This window comes from Acanthopagrus latus, chromosome 12, assembly GCF_904848185.1.
Source record: "Acanthopagrus latus isolate v.2019 chromosome 12, fAcaLat1.1, whole genome shotgun sequence".
Lineage (NCBI taxonomy): Eukaryota > Metazoa > Chordata > Actinopteri > Spariformes > Sparidae > Acanthopagrus > Acanthopagrus latus.
The window spans coordinates 6,075,880-6,090,939 of record NC_051050.1 but is presented as its reverse complement, the minus strand read 5'-3'; the positions used below and the strand labels follow the sequence as shown (position 1 = coordinate 6,090,939).

The following is a 15,060-nucleotide window of genomic DNA, read 5'->3' as shown; positions in this document are numbered from 1 at the left end:
CATTTGAAGCACCCATGACAACGTTTTCAAAAATGAAAAGCTCCTCTGCCTGCAGTGAACCAGATTTTTTTATCTTTCATTTTTGAAGCAGCATAGAACCCTAAAGACTGTATCATAGTGGGACTAACTATCCCTAGAAAAAAAAAGATCCTGCCACCAGGCCAATTCATTGACAGGATATCAGATATGTTCTGCACCCTCTATAACCTACACATGATATCAAACTGCATTGATTATCACCCAAAAAACCCAAATTGTGTGTGTGTGTTTTTTTTTAAAAAAAGTTAAAACAAATACATTTACAAACCCCTAACACAGAAAGGGTAAATGGAGGGCAAGGGGCTCCTTCAGCTAGGCAGAATTGGAATCTCTCTCTCTCTCTCTCTCTCTCTCTCTCTCTCTCTCTCTCTCTCTCTCTCTCTCTCTCTCTCTATATATATATATATATATATATATATATATATATATATATATATATATATATATATACACACACACACACACACACACACACACACACACACACACACACACACACACACACACACACACACAGTACAATTACATTTCTGTTAGTAACAAACTGAAAATAAGGGGTGATCTTACTGGCAAAATGACATATATAAAAAAAACAATTAGAAAAGAACTACAATGTTTGCTTGATAAATGTTTTAAAGGATTAATTGATCAGTACTGTTGGTGATTCATTTTTTTTATATTTTTGTGTGCCTAACTCTTATAAGGAATGACTTAACTTCGCCAGAATTATGAATAACAGCCTAATTTGGAAAACTTTACTTTCCAAATTCCAAAAAAACTTTCCCCTTGGGAAAGTAAAGTATGTACTCTCTTATTCATCACCCAGGGCAAGACTTATTATCAGACCACTGCCTGGTAAGAGTGCAGGCTCTACCACGCTCTGGTGCTGCAGCATTAAGCTGACATTGAGGAAGTTGTTAGAAATCTTTAAAAAGGCACGAACCATCTTTGCAGCAGTGGTACAGTTTAAGATGATGAAACACAGGATCTCCCCATTACACACAAACTGAAGTCCTTTCAGGGGAGGATGTTTCTAATCTGAGAGCAGCGCAGCTCTCCTCCCTGCTGTGAGATGAACTCTGATCTCTAGAGACAGCAGGAGGTGTCTCATCCAAATGTTAACAGCGTTGCCATTTGCCAGCACAAATATAGAAACACATGAATAAATCAACATTAACATCACTTTAATGTTTTTACACATTTTCTTAAGAGATTTTATATTATAACACAGCTGAGTACACAGATGCTTCTGCTCTCCAGATTCCTCATTATCTATTTCAGTAACAAACAGCTTAATTTCAAGACTGAATCTTCTTTGCATTTAACTTGCTTCATCCACCTTAAAATCCTTCCATTTTACCCAACAAAGTATTATACATAGGAAGGATACAAAATAATGAAACACAAATAATCAGCACATAGGCATTTAATATTCTCAGTATCTATATGGCTTCCTTTTTTGTCTAAACAATCTAGTTGCACAAAGTGTACATCACACCAGTGTTCCTTTGTAAAATGATCTAGAGAAGTAAACTATTTTATGAGTGTTTTTGGAGAGGCCTGACTTCTTCAATCCTTAAAGTTTTTTATGTTGTAATTTTCAGTGTTTTGGCAAGTTTAAATGTGTTGTTTTCATACAAGATCCAAAATGTTCACACAAGAAACATTATTAAAATGGAAACAGACCACTTTTCAACTGCCCCCCTCTTAGTGTTTCCCGGTGGTATTACTGTCTACAGCAGTGAGAATCCCAATTTGACCTAGAAACCCTGCATTCAGTGCTATGGAAAGGCAGAGCAAAACACCCGCCTATATCAATAAGTGGGCCGCTTTTTTTAAAGACTGTTCCAGTTGAAAGAATGGCGGCTTTTTAAACGTCACAAGTCCCAGTGGTTAGGGGGAACAAATTTCAGCGGAATAAACTCTGACACAACACCAGAGCGCTCTCCATTGAGTGAACACCTGTCTGTTCACTCTTTTTTTACTTCGGTTTCAATCACTTGCTATCTTCACCTACACCTTTGCAGTGTTGAGATCCACAGTTATTTCAGTTGTTCCACAGTTACCTGGGGATAGTGAACTAGGAAAAAAATGCCTCTTTCTGTTTTAGTTGCCTAATGACAAAAGCACTTGTTTTGTGCAATAATGCAACCTCCATTTTTGCGGAAAAATCCAGCCCGGAGGCAGGCTGAATAGATTAGAGGAAGAATTTACATTACTGCTGCTCACTTAGCAAATCCATAAGAAAGAAGGTTGCCAAGCAGCAGTGGACTTCTTGTTGTTACAAATCATATATTTAGGCTTGATTATATCTTGGATACTTAGTTTCACACCCACTGAATACCAATTCTTGTAAATATTCGAAATATTATGAGGGACACTTTTTCAGTGCACCTATTTTAATGACCTTGCCTTTGGGTGCTAACAATCCCAGAAATACTAGTGACTGAGATGATAATGTCAACAGTGATGGTTATATAGAATAATTATCTCCTTGGAGATATAATATGTTATACAGGTAGGTCCCTGAGCAGGTTTAATGACCGGCTTAGAATTTTAAATACCATGACCTGAGATTTAGTGTCTGTATGTCTCACCGACAGCATTTCCTGCCCACCTGAGTGAGCGAATGCACACACAATGCAAGCAGTGCCTGTGACTGAATGTGGGAGGTTGTCTGTGGTTGTGCGCTCTGTCCTTCTCCCTCTCTCGCTCCACTTCCCCCTCACTATGTCAAGTCGGCACATGGCCCTGCAAGTAAAGCCAGGTGTCTACTGTAGCATGACTCCAAATCAACAAAAGGTGAAACATATCTCGCCAGACAGGCTAATGTGCTCTCTTTAGATCTTCGCTTCATACACTGGACCCTGGACTGGAGTATGAATGTGCTTGCTTGAATAGGAAGCTTGGCTGCCTAGTGTGCATTTCAGTATTTCCAAATGCAAGGACTAAGCTGACAGGCACCACAAACACAGAAAAGGGAGGGAAAATTGGGCAAAGACGATGCAAACTTAGCTCTGAAAACTGATTGATAGTTTCCAAAAGACCTTCTTCAAAATGCACATCACAGCACAGCTCCAGAAGCAGTGTTAAGTAGCTGACACGTATGAAATAAATAAAAGAGCTTGAGGGGGAAAAAGCAGGAACATAAAAAAGCAAGCAGGGCACATGTCATTTCACAGGATATTAAAGCTTTTTCTACCTACCATCTTTTCTTCCCACTCTTTAATAAGAAGTCTTTCTACTTGCGAACGACACTTCACATCAAGATGCGGTGCTCAGTGTATGCGCCTGTGTGGGCCCTCTAATAGGTGTCTGTGTAATTGGCTGCTTGACAGGCTGATCACTAACAGCCATGAGATGAAGGGCTCAGGGGAGGAGACGTCCATCCTCGCTCTCCTTCTGTTGCCATGTCACCGTGACAAACAGGCATCGGTAAGCAAACCAACTAAAGCTTTGCTCTTGAAGGATGACTACTCTCCTACCTGAGAATGAAAAGATCACTGTGTTCACAGTTTATATATAGTATGGTACACATGAGTTTTAGTGCTAGACATTTATCAAGCAAAATGAAGATTAAGAACCATCCTGCCTGGTGAAAGTTTGTACAGACACTTGGCAAATGTGTTTGAAACAAAAAGAATCAACAACAAACAAACAACAACAAACAAAGCAATAGTGTTTATTGGCTTCAAGTAGAAATAAGAATTAGCGTTTTGGGAGGAGCAGCCTGCTCTGATAATGTAATGTATTCTCAAAGTTTGACAAGGGGTAGGATTAAGAATCTCAACAGCACTGATTTGTAGAAAACCCTCAGAACTATTTATGGAAGTACGATAGTCAGTGTACCACAAGGATGGTTTATCAAGTACAATAACATAAACCAGCCAAACATCCCAGTGAGGATCACGGAGCACAAAGAGCTTACGTGTGATGTTAACAACAGAGCCACCTGAGCTGCATTGCAGTAATAAGTTTCACAAAAAGAAACGAAAAAACGTGTCCCATGTCTAACCTACTTCTGCAGTTAATTAAATAATCAGTTTCTCTTGACTGTCCCCCTGTCTATGAAATACTCCAACTTTGCTCCAGCCCTCAACAATGATGGAAAATAACAAAACAATCTGTGGTGAAGTTAGTTTTAATTTGGATGCACTGCTGTGTACTGGTGAATGTCATGTCATGTGTGGGACAAAAACGTTTTGTTTACCCCTCCACATGTTTGTGTTACTGAAGTCTGAGTTAGCAAGGGAAACAGTAGTTACATGTATAACTGCAGTTTTTAATATCCTAAACCCTGATGGCGATGTTGCAAACCCCAGGCAGAACTTGACATGGTTGACAGTTGCAAAAATGCCCACCTCTACAGTACACTGAAGATAATGGATGAAGCTACCATTAATTAATCCAAAAAGATGACATGCGTTGATATGAATTCTACCGGTGATGTTATTTCGACATATTTGTATAGTGTGAAAGAGTGGATAGCCATTTACAAACAAAATGATTTTATCGTTCTAGTCACATTATAAACATCATCAACATGCACATTCACTTGCTGTGAATACTCCTTATCATAACCTGCTCTATTCATACACAGGCTCAACATCACCTGGACGAGATTTGTACAAGGGTGCTGGTGTAAGGTTAGTTAAATGTCCACACCAACTGACTCAGACATTTGCACTCTCACTCACTCAAATTAATGTCTTGGTAAATTCAGGGTTACATGGTGGGTGTGAAAGGCGCTTTAGTTATTTCACTGCAATGTTATTTACTTTACTTTTATTTACAGGACTTGATAACCATTTTAATGGGAGTCAAAGCACAATTTATCTAACAAATACCATATGTTATTATACTTTCTAATGTGTTCAAACACCCTAAAGCACTTAGTTTGACAACCCATATGGTGAAGAATAAGAAAAAGAAAAATGGTAGCTTGATAGGCAATTGCCTAAAGCAGCCAGGAAATTAGTTCCTGTTTTGTTTTGTCACTGTGACAGAATCAGTGAAGAAACCATTTTAAAAATCAACACTGGTCAGAGGTGCCTGCATACTACACAGAGTGGGTGTTAGATGTGAAGAGCAGATCTCATCCAACCAAGAATCCGGGCCTTCCCACCAGTTAGAGTGATCTCATCATAGACTAGACCAGTGCTGGTATGTTCTGATCCCTAAAGGCTGTTCTGCACTTTTAATGTACCACTGCTTTCAACCCCACCGGCTGTTATGTACCTGACTCTGTACCCTGACACGCTTGTAAAGACAGCAGGTAAACAAAATGTCTTCCCTCTCAGATATCAATGCCTTACAGACGTTTTCTAAGCAACATTTTGCTTCCGTTCGCGTCCAAAATATGGATCTTTGCTGTTTAAATTTTGGTCAGCCAAAGGGATCCATTTGCAGATGTCAACTTGGACATATTTTAATATTTTTCTGACTTTCTTAGACCAAAGGTTTAATGGATTATTCTAAAAATAAATGTGCAGATTAATCAATAATGATGAATATTTGTCACTAGGATGTTGCTTTGTGGTACTTGTTGATTGCTAGAGCGTTAATGAGTGGTGGCCAAGGATCTTGTGGTGGCTGCTATGTTGAAGTTTTCTGACACTGGATTTTATATGTGGTTTCTTGGATGTCTCAGATGGTTGCTAAGTGGTTGCTAAGATGTTGCTACAGTATGCAGTTGCTTGTGTGAGAACTAGAAATAGTAAGTCACCTCCATAAATTAATCATCATGTGTTAACTACTAATCCATCTATGATACTTAACAATGTATGTTCACATAACCTTGCATGTTTCTTTTAATGGTCATTAACATTAAAATCCAGCACATACAGTGTGTCTGGACTTGACTGTATGTATCCTGCACAGCACAAAGTTTTGATGTTACCTTAAAGGCAAAATAATATAAGATGGTTTGTAAGATAATACACAGTTTTTTCTCATGCAGTGCAAGAAAACAAAATTGTAGCTGAACCAAGCAGGAGAAGCTCCAAATGGCAGAAACGATTACTGTAGATGGCATGCAACCTAAGGACTCATATTCTGACATACCAACATGCGTATGAGTCAGACATCACCAACTAAGAGTAATGCATGCATACTACTAAATTACAGATTTCATATCACAGATTTCATGTGTTTGATTCAGTGAGACAGTTTGTGTGAGATAGTGAGTGTGTCTAAGACAGGAGGTGAGAGACTGAAGTGATACCTTGAGTCCTCCACACTCAGCTGCTGAGCCCTGGTCCACTCCTGTGATGTAAATACCCAAAGCATATTCCGCTCCCCCTCGGATCATTAGACCCAGAGACCGGCCGTCATCCAAAACCAAGTTGACCTATCGTAGACAGACAGATATAAATAAGGAAAGCAGAAGCAGGGGTTAAATATCAAAACAACTGTGTAAACCAGACACTTCTTAAATATCAACACTTTAAATGACATTTTGCAATCCGCATTGTGTTATTTGACAGGCTGCCAGATTTGCTGGTGGTGTCGGGCTGTTCAGACTGAAATGAATGTGTGAGACACAATGCACGGCAGAAATGACAGACCTGCTCTGAGCCGGGATTTGCTGGGCAGAAAATAAAGAGCTTCAGGAGCTACTTATACTTGGTGACTCAGAGCCATTAGTGAGGAGGCTCTATCAGTTCTGATTGGAGGATTGCCTGTTTAAATTGGTCAAACAGTTTGTTTACAAGACTCATCCATGTCACTCTCCCCGGTAAGCAGAGGGAACAATATCTGACACAATTTGAATTCAAATAATCCATCAAGAAGAAATATTGGACGACTACAGAATATCTCTGCTATAGCATCCAATTAAACATCCAGTGGCAGGAAGTTAATGAATTATGTGCCCAAATCAGTCCTGTTCCTACATTTGTGAAAACAAAACAAAAAAAATAATATAATTCAAATAAATAATGTGGGACACAGGCAGCCTAAAAAGGCAACTTGAGTTTTTGCAAGTCAAATCTTTTATTTATATAAATGTTTGTGTTACAGCTAAAACCATCCCTGCAACTTAATTAACTAAATCAATTTCTCAAGCTCCTCTTGCTAATGCAGACAACTTATATTCAGAAGAAAGCTGCAGGACCAGAGTAAAAACTAAAACATTTAACTGTTTGACATAAGTTATACTAGAATCCATCCAGCGGTGTACCTCTCTACATTTACATCCAAAATGTTTGCCGTCTCTAGAAGAAACACAGCTTTGAGCAGAATATACAAAGGCTGCACTTCTGAAGACACACACAATTTATAAAAAGTGCACCTAAAAGTCCTAAGTCATTGATCTTGAAAAAAAAGCAATTAGCTGATAATCCATCAAATTAGATTTGACCCTATACAGATTGATGTCAATGTAAATTCCAACTTTTCTGCATGCTGCACAAATCAGTAATATCTTTTCAAAGTAAAATGAGATGCATTTCACAGTGGAGTGGATCTGAGACATTTCATTTAGAAGAGGACCTGGACTAAGAGGTATCACCATCTGCTGAAAGATTAACAAACTTGATCTGTGAAATTTGTCTTAAAATCACCTTTTCAGCTTTGCTTTTATATTGACTTGATCACAATTTACTTTAATTATAACCGATAACCAATTTATAGCACCAGCTCTATCTATAGCTGCACTATGTAGAGTAATGTGCATACACATGTGCATCTCTAAAACTATAAGCTATTGTCAGATGATAATTTTGTATCGGCATTAGTAATGGCCAATGTTTTGGGGCGTCCAGTGACGCCAGGAGATATCCTGATAATGGATATGTGGACCAAGACTTTCTCTTCTGTGCAGTAATTATTTACAGTTCAATAAGCAACAAGAGAGCTGAGAATGGATGCCAAAGGACATTTTGGCTAATGTCTACGTAAATATCTCTATATATGTTATTGCAGACTGATTCCAGAAAAGCTAAAATAAAGTTACTGTAAAGTTACTGTAAACCTGAAACTGCATTTCAGCCAATCTGTATCACGTCTTTAGCTCTTCAGGTCGACTGTTTACCTGCATGCAACCAAAGCCTGCTCAAATGTGATTGACCAAAACTACGGCAAATAGACTACAAATGGACATCAGATGATATGCTCCTTTTTTGTTTAGTACCTTTTGGTCATTTCACCAGGGGTGTCCCTTCAAACTGCAGCTACGTATTTGCTGGGGTGCTTTGGCCATACATTCGCATAATTATACATTCTTATGAAGTCCAAGCCAACATTACATGCTGATAAAATCTATATGTTTACAGTTCCTTGATCTAAACAATAATAATTCCTGGCTCAATGAGAATTCAAAAAGATTAAGCATCTCAAACTTCTCTCAGCTGCATTGATACATAACTATAATTACAACGAAGCACTGAGCAATGCCTCTAAATGACATTAAAAATGTTTGGCTTCCTCCTTCACTGTTGATTGGATTATCTCAATCCAGCATTTTCAAAATATGTACATTTGGAAAGCAGAAAGATCACATTTAAGTGTACACAGTCCACTGGGAGAGGCTCAGCATTGGCTTTGCCAAACTTTAAAATACACATTCTGCTTCATCATAATCCTCTTCATCACAATGAGGCCCATGATTTCTTAGTTTGATTCTGATGTAGCTGTTGGCCAGGATTATAAAGGGAAATCAGCAGCACTCTGGGAACCACAAGATGACACATATGCAAATATCTCTATTAAACAATGTCAGTTTCAGCCCTTTAGTTCGTCTGCTGGTGTGGGTTTAGCATCTGGCAAAGACATCTAACTTTCATTCTGTGCAGATGGTGCTGCACCTCTTCTTTTTTAATAACAATGTCTGCTTATTGGAGGTGAGCCAGGAACCTTTTCTCAGTGGGAATATAGAGGTATTCATGTTCCCTGTGACATTTATGCAGGATATGGAGAATAGTTTTAATTACCAGACTCATCCTGCTTTTATTGGCAGCACATCGCCAGTCTTAGGGTTCATACTGTTCTCTGGCATCAGCTGTTATCCCGGAATCACTTCAATATGCTCCGTCTCTTGCAAAAAGAGTCCCAGTGGTCTGGTGTTTCTGTTTTGTAAATAATGGAGCATGAGGCGGCGTTCATCGAGCTGTTGTTTGGGACAGACACGTGCATTTGATCACACAGGGATTTATGAATTACATTACACATACTGTGTTATAATCAGTCAAATTTGCACTGTGTGTAGGAAGAGCTAGAATGCGTCATTCCCTCTTGCGTCACGAAAGCGCAACAATCGCAACAATGTAACCATAGTGACAGGGTTTCAAGTAATCACACCAAAGGCATTCATTTATTATTCAGACGATTACTAATTGACACAACAGGAATACTTCTGCTACTGAAATACTTTTTAAATGTGACTCATCCACAAATCTGTAATTCACAATCCAGTTTGTTTTGGGCAAACTGCAGATTCTTACAAAGGGGAGCAGTTAGATTATTGTCATACAACTTCAACAGGTGCCAACCATTTACTGTACACTCTAGTCCTGTCTATAGAAGTGGATGTGGCTACCAAGTTAACCCAATCCAGATATGCTTGCTTTCTTTTTAGCAGCCAGCAGGGGCTACTCCACTGGTTGCAAAAAGTCAAATTATATGTGAGCTTTTGAGAATATGACCTTACTTCTCACTCGATCTATTAGCACAGTAAACAGTTTCCTAATTAGTTTTCAGTCTCAATCATTAGTTAAAAGTGCTCTTCAGTTAAGCATGATGTTCATTTTGTGAATTATGTTCCCTTTTAGAGTAGAATATACAATACAGCAGGGTACGCTTTTTGATTTACAAGTCACTGTTATGGTGATCATCAGCCAGGATTTACAGTGTCCTGATGTCCACTCTAAAGCAAACATTGGTCAAACTGAGCTTTCAGATTTGATCATCAAAATCTGAAGCAGTATCAGCAATTCTCCCAGCAACTTTCTTTCCCTCCATCCAATTGCCACTACTTGAGAGCTTCCTTTAAAAAGAACAAAAGCTTTTCAAAAACAAAATAACTACATTTCCACTATCCTGTGTGAACAAAGACAATTAACTGACTGAAACCAGAAATAAGCACTACTTTTGAATGGCATTACCACCAGCATTCAAATATTGTCACTTCTGAGATGAATCAAGACTTCAAAAGGGTAACTGATAAAGCAGTAGTTGACATCATGGGTGCTAAAGTCCATTTCTTTTCAATCTATTATGCCAGCGTTCATCAACTTTTGGATGGGTAAACTTACAGCGGCTGCAGTTTTGACCTTCCGGTGCTTAGTACCAAAGACACTGTGTTCCAGTTTTTTAAATGCAGAGCTTTTTAATCGCCCCTAGGCTACAAAGCTGAAGGCAATAGAAAGTGGATTGAAAATGCACAGATGACACACATTTTTTGCAGAGAGATAGTGGCCACCTGGAAATTTCAGGCAGTTCCCAACCCCCAAACCATCAAATGTTGATACACATTAGAAGAGGATATCTTAATACCAAAGAAGGATATTAATCTATTTTTCAAAGAGCAAAGAAGCTTAAACAGCCAAACTATCGACTACAAAGTGGATTAATATTTTCTAAACGTTATCTGTATTGCACTAAGTACAGCCTGTATTAATGGAGCTGAAGCAGTTAAGATTAATGTGTGGCTCTCAGCAGCCGAAAAATGAAAGTTCGAGTGTGATAAATCTTTTAAACGGCTCTGACAGCTCCTTCCCTGCAGGTCATAAGGCAGTGACAGGGTGGAGTTTTGCGAGACTGAAGGTCCAATTACTATTATTGTTTCAGTTTTTTTAAACTTCTTTTACAGTGTCCATCATCTTTTGCCCATTACTTATGGTCATTTTACTGTGATTTACTTGGAATCTTGAGATGATGATGATGTGAACTGGTGGACAGACAAACTACAACTCCCCACCTGTTATTACACCTGGGTCTAACTATGACTCAAGTGTGATTTCACAATTTCTTTCTGTTTCAGTTTTTTGTCTCACATAAAGACATTGGTTTTATTAATAGTTTAGTTTAAAATGTGACGTCTCCAGAGCAACCACCATGTTCAAATGAAAAAAAATCTAAAAGAAAGGACCGACAATGGCTTTGACAATGACAATGTTTTGCTTCCCATGTATAGCCTCACCTTCTTCTCATCTCCCTCCTGCAGTAGCTGCATGTTGCTGCGTCTTTGACTGTCAGTTTTTCTCAGGGTGGCGCTCCGATGCTCAGGCAGGTCAGGAGGAGGGGACACGCTCCGACCCTGAGGATCAACCCAGGTATAAACATGGTTGGTGACATAGCCACCTGGAATCCGCCCGACTGAACGTACCGAGAGACAAAGCTTTTTACTGCCCTTCAGCACCTGAGGAGAAAGAGGACAGGAGAGGAGGGGAGATCATAAGTCAGATTTTTTATTTCCCAGAACATAAATTAGTGCAAGTTCTAAGAGCAAAGACTACCCAGAAGTCAACACTTCAGTCAATTCAATTTATTTTGTCAGGCCATATAGTACACAGCCACATGAATACATGCATGGGTACGAACAGAGTGAAGTTGTAGCAGTGAATATTGAAGTGAGATAGACCACTAACTTTAGGACAAAATTAAACATTACAGAGAAATAATTAAAACACCTACCCACCCCACCACACACACACACACACACACACACACACACACACACACACACACACACACACACACAACAAACAGAATTCTAACACATTTCTACTGAAGATTGCTGCTGGCTGTGCCTCATTGCCTTCTGATAGCTTGCAGTGCGTGCAGTCCCTCTGCAGATCAATGAATTCCCATGTGCCCAGTGGTCTGGAGATAGACCAAACAGGGTTGAAGCTCTTAATGACCAAACAGTCCTTGTGTACCATAAACAAAAACAGGACCCCTCCTTTCATTACAGACTCAAAATTACTCAAAATCCTTGACAATGACAATTGTTAAACTGATGTTACCTCACAATAGTGTTCTCACATCAGGAGTATACATTTGTGACTTTCCAGTTAATGATTTTTGAACAAAACAGAATGGTTTCACACATTTTGCTGTCATCAGTTTGTTTGTTTGAAGGACTACAAGCTTAAATCATTAATTCATTTAGGTCATAGTTGCAACAGGATGAGTGTGACTGACATCTTTTAACTCCAGCCACTATTGGGCGATGTTCAATTGATTGCTGGGTCTGTCCCAGAACTCCTTTACTCCCCCTTATCACCCATAAAGACAGGCAACAAGGGCTGTAGTTAAAGGTTCTTGAACCACATCTGCTAGCTCAGTATGCTGAATTGCTGAACCACACACACACATATCATTTTAAGAGTAAGGCCAGTTTGTGTATAAATCTCATGTCACACGTTTTTAGTACGAGCTGGGATTTTTAAAGATGAAGAGAGATCTCTTTTCACCTCCCATAACTGCAACCAAAGACTCCTTTCATGTACACTATTGCAGCGCGCATCATAGTCCAACTGAACAAGAAGAACATCATCAGCATATAGGGGAAATGTCACCCAAACTGTCATTCTCCAAGTCAGACCTGTGCCATGTTATCTTGTACATTAGTAACAAGCAAATAAGAGGAGTGACTAGGTGTACACTATTGTGCAATATCAACTGTGAACATGCTAATACACCAAGAGTGGGAGTAGAGGTCTCAAAGCTCAGCTCACAAGCTGTGTTTACATTCTGGGAATTCTCATCTTTCAGTGATCTGTCATTGCTTTGCAATCTGTGTAATGCCCCCTATAAAATGTTGTTTCAAACACTTAAATCGATAACATAGGCCCACTCCATACGCCTGTTTCAAGAGCTGTTGTCTCATTCCATGTCAGTATGTAATGTTAATACCTTTATGTTAATTCAAGTTATGTTTTTCAAGACTTTCAAAGACAGAAAATGTGGCTAAGAAGCACAATGTCATATCAATCTTCCTTAATCTGTTTTATAATACTTTCAAAGAACCACTTCTACTCTGTTGAAATGACTATTTACATACTGTATGCTCCAAGCAACTACTGAAATTATTAGTTGTCAGACTGCTGTGGACTGCAGAAGAGAACCATTTCCTCTAGCACAACAATCAAGCTGAATCAATTTCACAATCCTGAATTTGTGCTGAGAGATAACAACTTCAATTCTGAGGCAAGAAAGCCCTGACTGGACCAAAATGCCTGTCATCACTCCCTCCCTCCACCACCTCCTCTTTATGAGCCACATCAATGCAAGTGTAGATAAAAGAATATGACAGCAACACATGAGTAGGCAAACTGCGGGCACTCTTTACTCAGAGAAAGAGAGAAATAAGATCAGACTAAAAGAAGGTTAAATACCTGCATAGATAAAAAACACACACAAACAGCAGGAAGTCAAACAGGAAAATTGCCTGTCTTAAATATTTTATTATTGTGTCAAAAATTTGACAGTGCTGATGACAAAGGCTATCTTCTTTATTTGAACAATGCACTTCAGCAGCACATGATGTGCCACATGCCTCCGAGCTATCAGACATCACCAGGTGGTCTTCGGAATCGAAATGCAATCAGGATTGCACCATCTGGAGACTGAGCATGTTCCATATGTGGCAAAAAGGAAACTGGTGTGAATATTACTGGGGGAAAAGTGGACTTTTCAAGGAAGCTCTCAAAAAGTAAAGTATCAAATACAATATGTTAGTGAGTAGTGGCGTTTCGAGTTCACAGTTTGACTGATGTAGTATTTCAATTTTGATTATACACCAACCCTATGTAGTCAAGTATTATGCAATAAATATTGTGGACAAATGTTATGGGACTAGATCACAGTTGGTAATTATGTCGAGATTAGATGTATAAGAGGATGGACATTTAATGTGATGTTGATGACAACACTGCAGAACAACCTTAATGCAAAAGGCTCTAAATACTCAGCACCAACCACAATCACAAGCAAGTTTTTGACTCCAACTCAATGGATTCTCTCTTAGCCACTTTGCCAACCAGCTACAGAGCATCACTTTGATTTATAGTCCTAAACAGCCTTTATCATGGAGTATGCTGGTCTGAGAAATGTAACTGTATTTAGAGGAAATGGAGGACGAAAGAGGAAAATTAGCACTGTTTGGATGCAATGAGAAGCTGGAGTGCACCCAAGGGAAAAAGATGGAGGAGAATGCAGGTGACAGAGGAAGGGCAGTGGGTTTACCAGCCTGCACCCTCCTGTGAATAAGAAACAGTGGTAATCGACTAAGCAGATGTGGTACAGTGGTCGTAATGCGTTGTCCCTAGAGGAAAGTGCTGATTGTGACACTGGGCTGGTGCAGCTCAGAGCTGCTTGCAAGCAGAACAAACAGCACAGGGAAAATAATGGAATATACAGTATGGCCAAGCATAATGGAAAATGGCAATGGCAGGTAAACTGCTTTGAGACGCTGCTTTGGAAAAAAACAATATGCTCTCATGAGAGTCCAGACAATCCATTTATTACACAAAAGCTGACTGCACAAAGCCCAGCGAAAGAGGCCATCCAATTTCATCACACAGAAATGCATGGTCATATACTGTAGGAGTTTAAAGGGCATCTGGTGTCAGGGAAACTACAGAGCAAGAAATGGCCTGATAAACATGAGGGATTAAACTATGAACTCTGGTAAGGTAAACTATGGCCCCAATGGTGCAGCAAACTCTTTTTAATTGGTGTGTCTCCAAAACAAAGAAATGTTGGCAACGAAAATTTCTGCAAACCACAGTTATGTTAAAACATTAAAAAAAACATTTCTTTAAGTGGAATTTTACATTTATTTTGGTTCCATTTTCATTTTTATGCTCAGCACTATGCCAATAGCCTGTCAGGTTTAGGCAAAAAGACACTTGGTTAGGGTTAAGAAAAGATCAGCTATCTGTTGCAACAAACACTGCAACAATAGTCACAAGGTCTCCTTAATAATATCCAATGCCTTCACACAAAGTGTTGAAACACAGTCTTTAACTGTTGTCATTGGCCTTGCAGCTCCCTTGCCTGTCACCCCTTCACCTCTCG

At 39.2% G+C, this 15,060-nt stretch overlaps 1 protein-coding gene across 3 annotated transcripts in view; it reads right to left on the bottom strand.

The window, feature by feature from the left end:
- Window positions 1-15,060, bottom strand: part of whrna (whirlin a) — a 151,249-nt gene that overhangs the window by 66,321 nt on the left and 69,868 nt on the right. For all 3 annotated transcript variants that reach the window (XM_037117958.1, XM_037117960.1, XM_037117959.1), the window contains 2 exons: window positions 11,177-11,395; window positions 6,263-6,388 (listed from right to left, as the gene is read on the bottom strand). In XM_037117958.1, coding sequence (XP_036973853.1) covers window positions 6,263-6,388; window positions 11,177-11,395 — 345 coding nt within the window. The remainder of the gene's footprint in view (window positions 1-6,262; window positions 6,389-11,176; window positions 11,396-15,060) is intronic.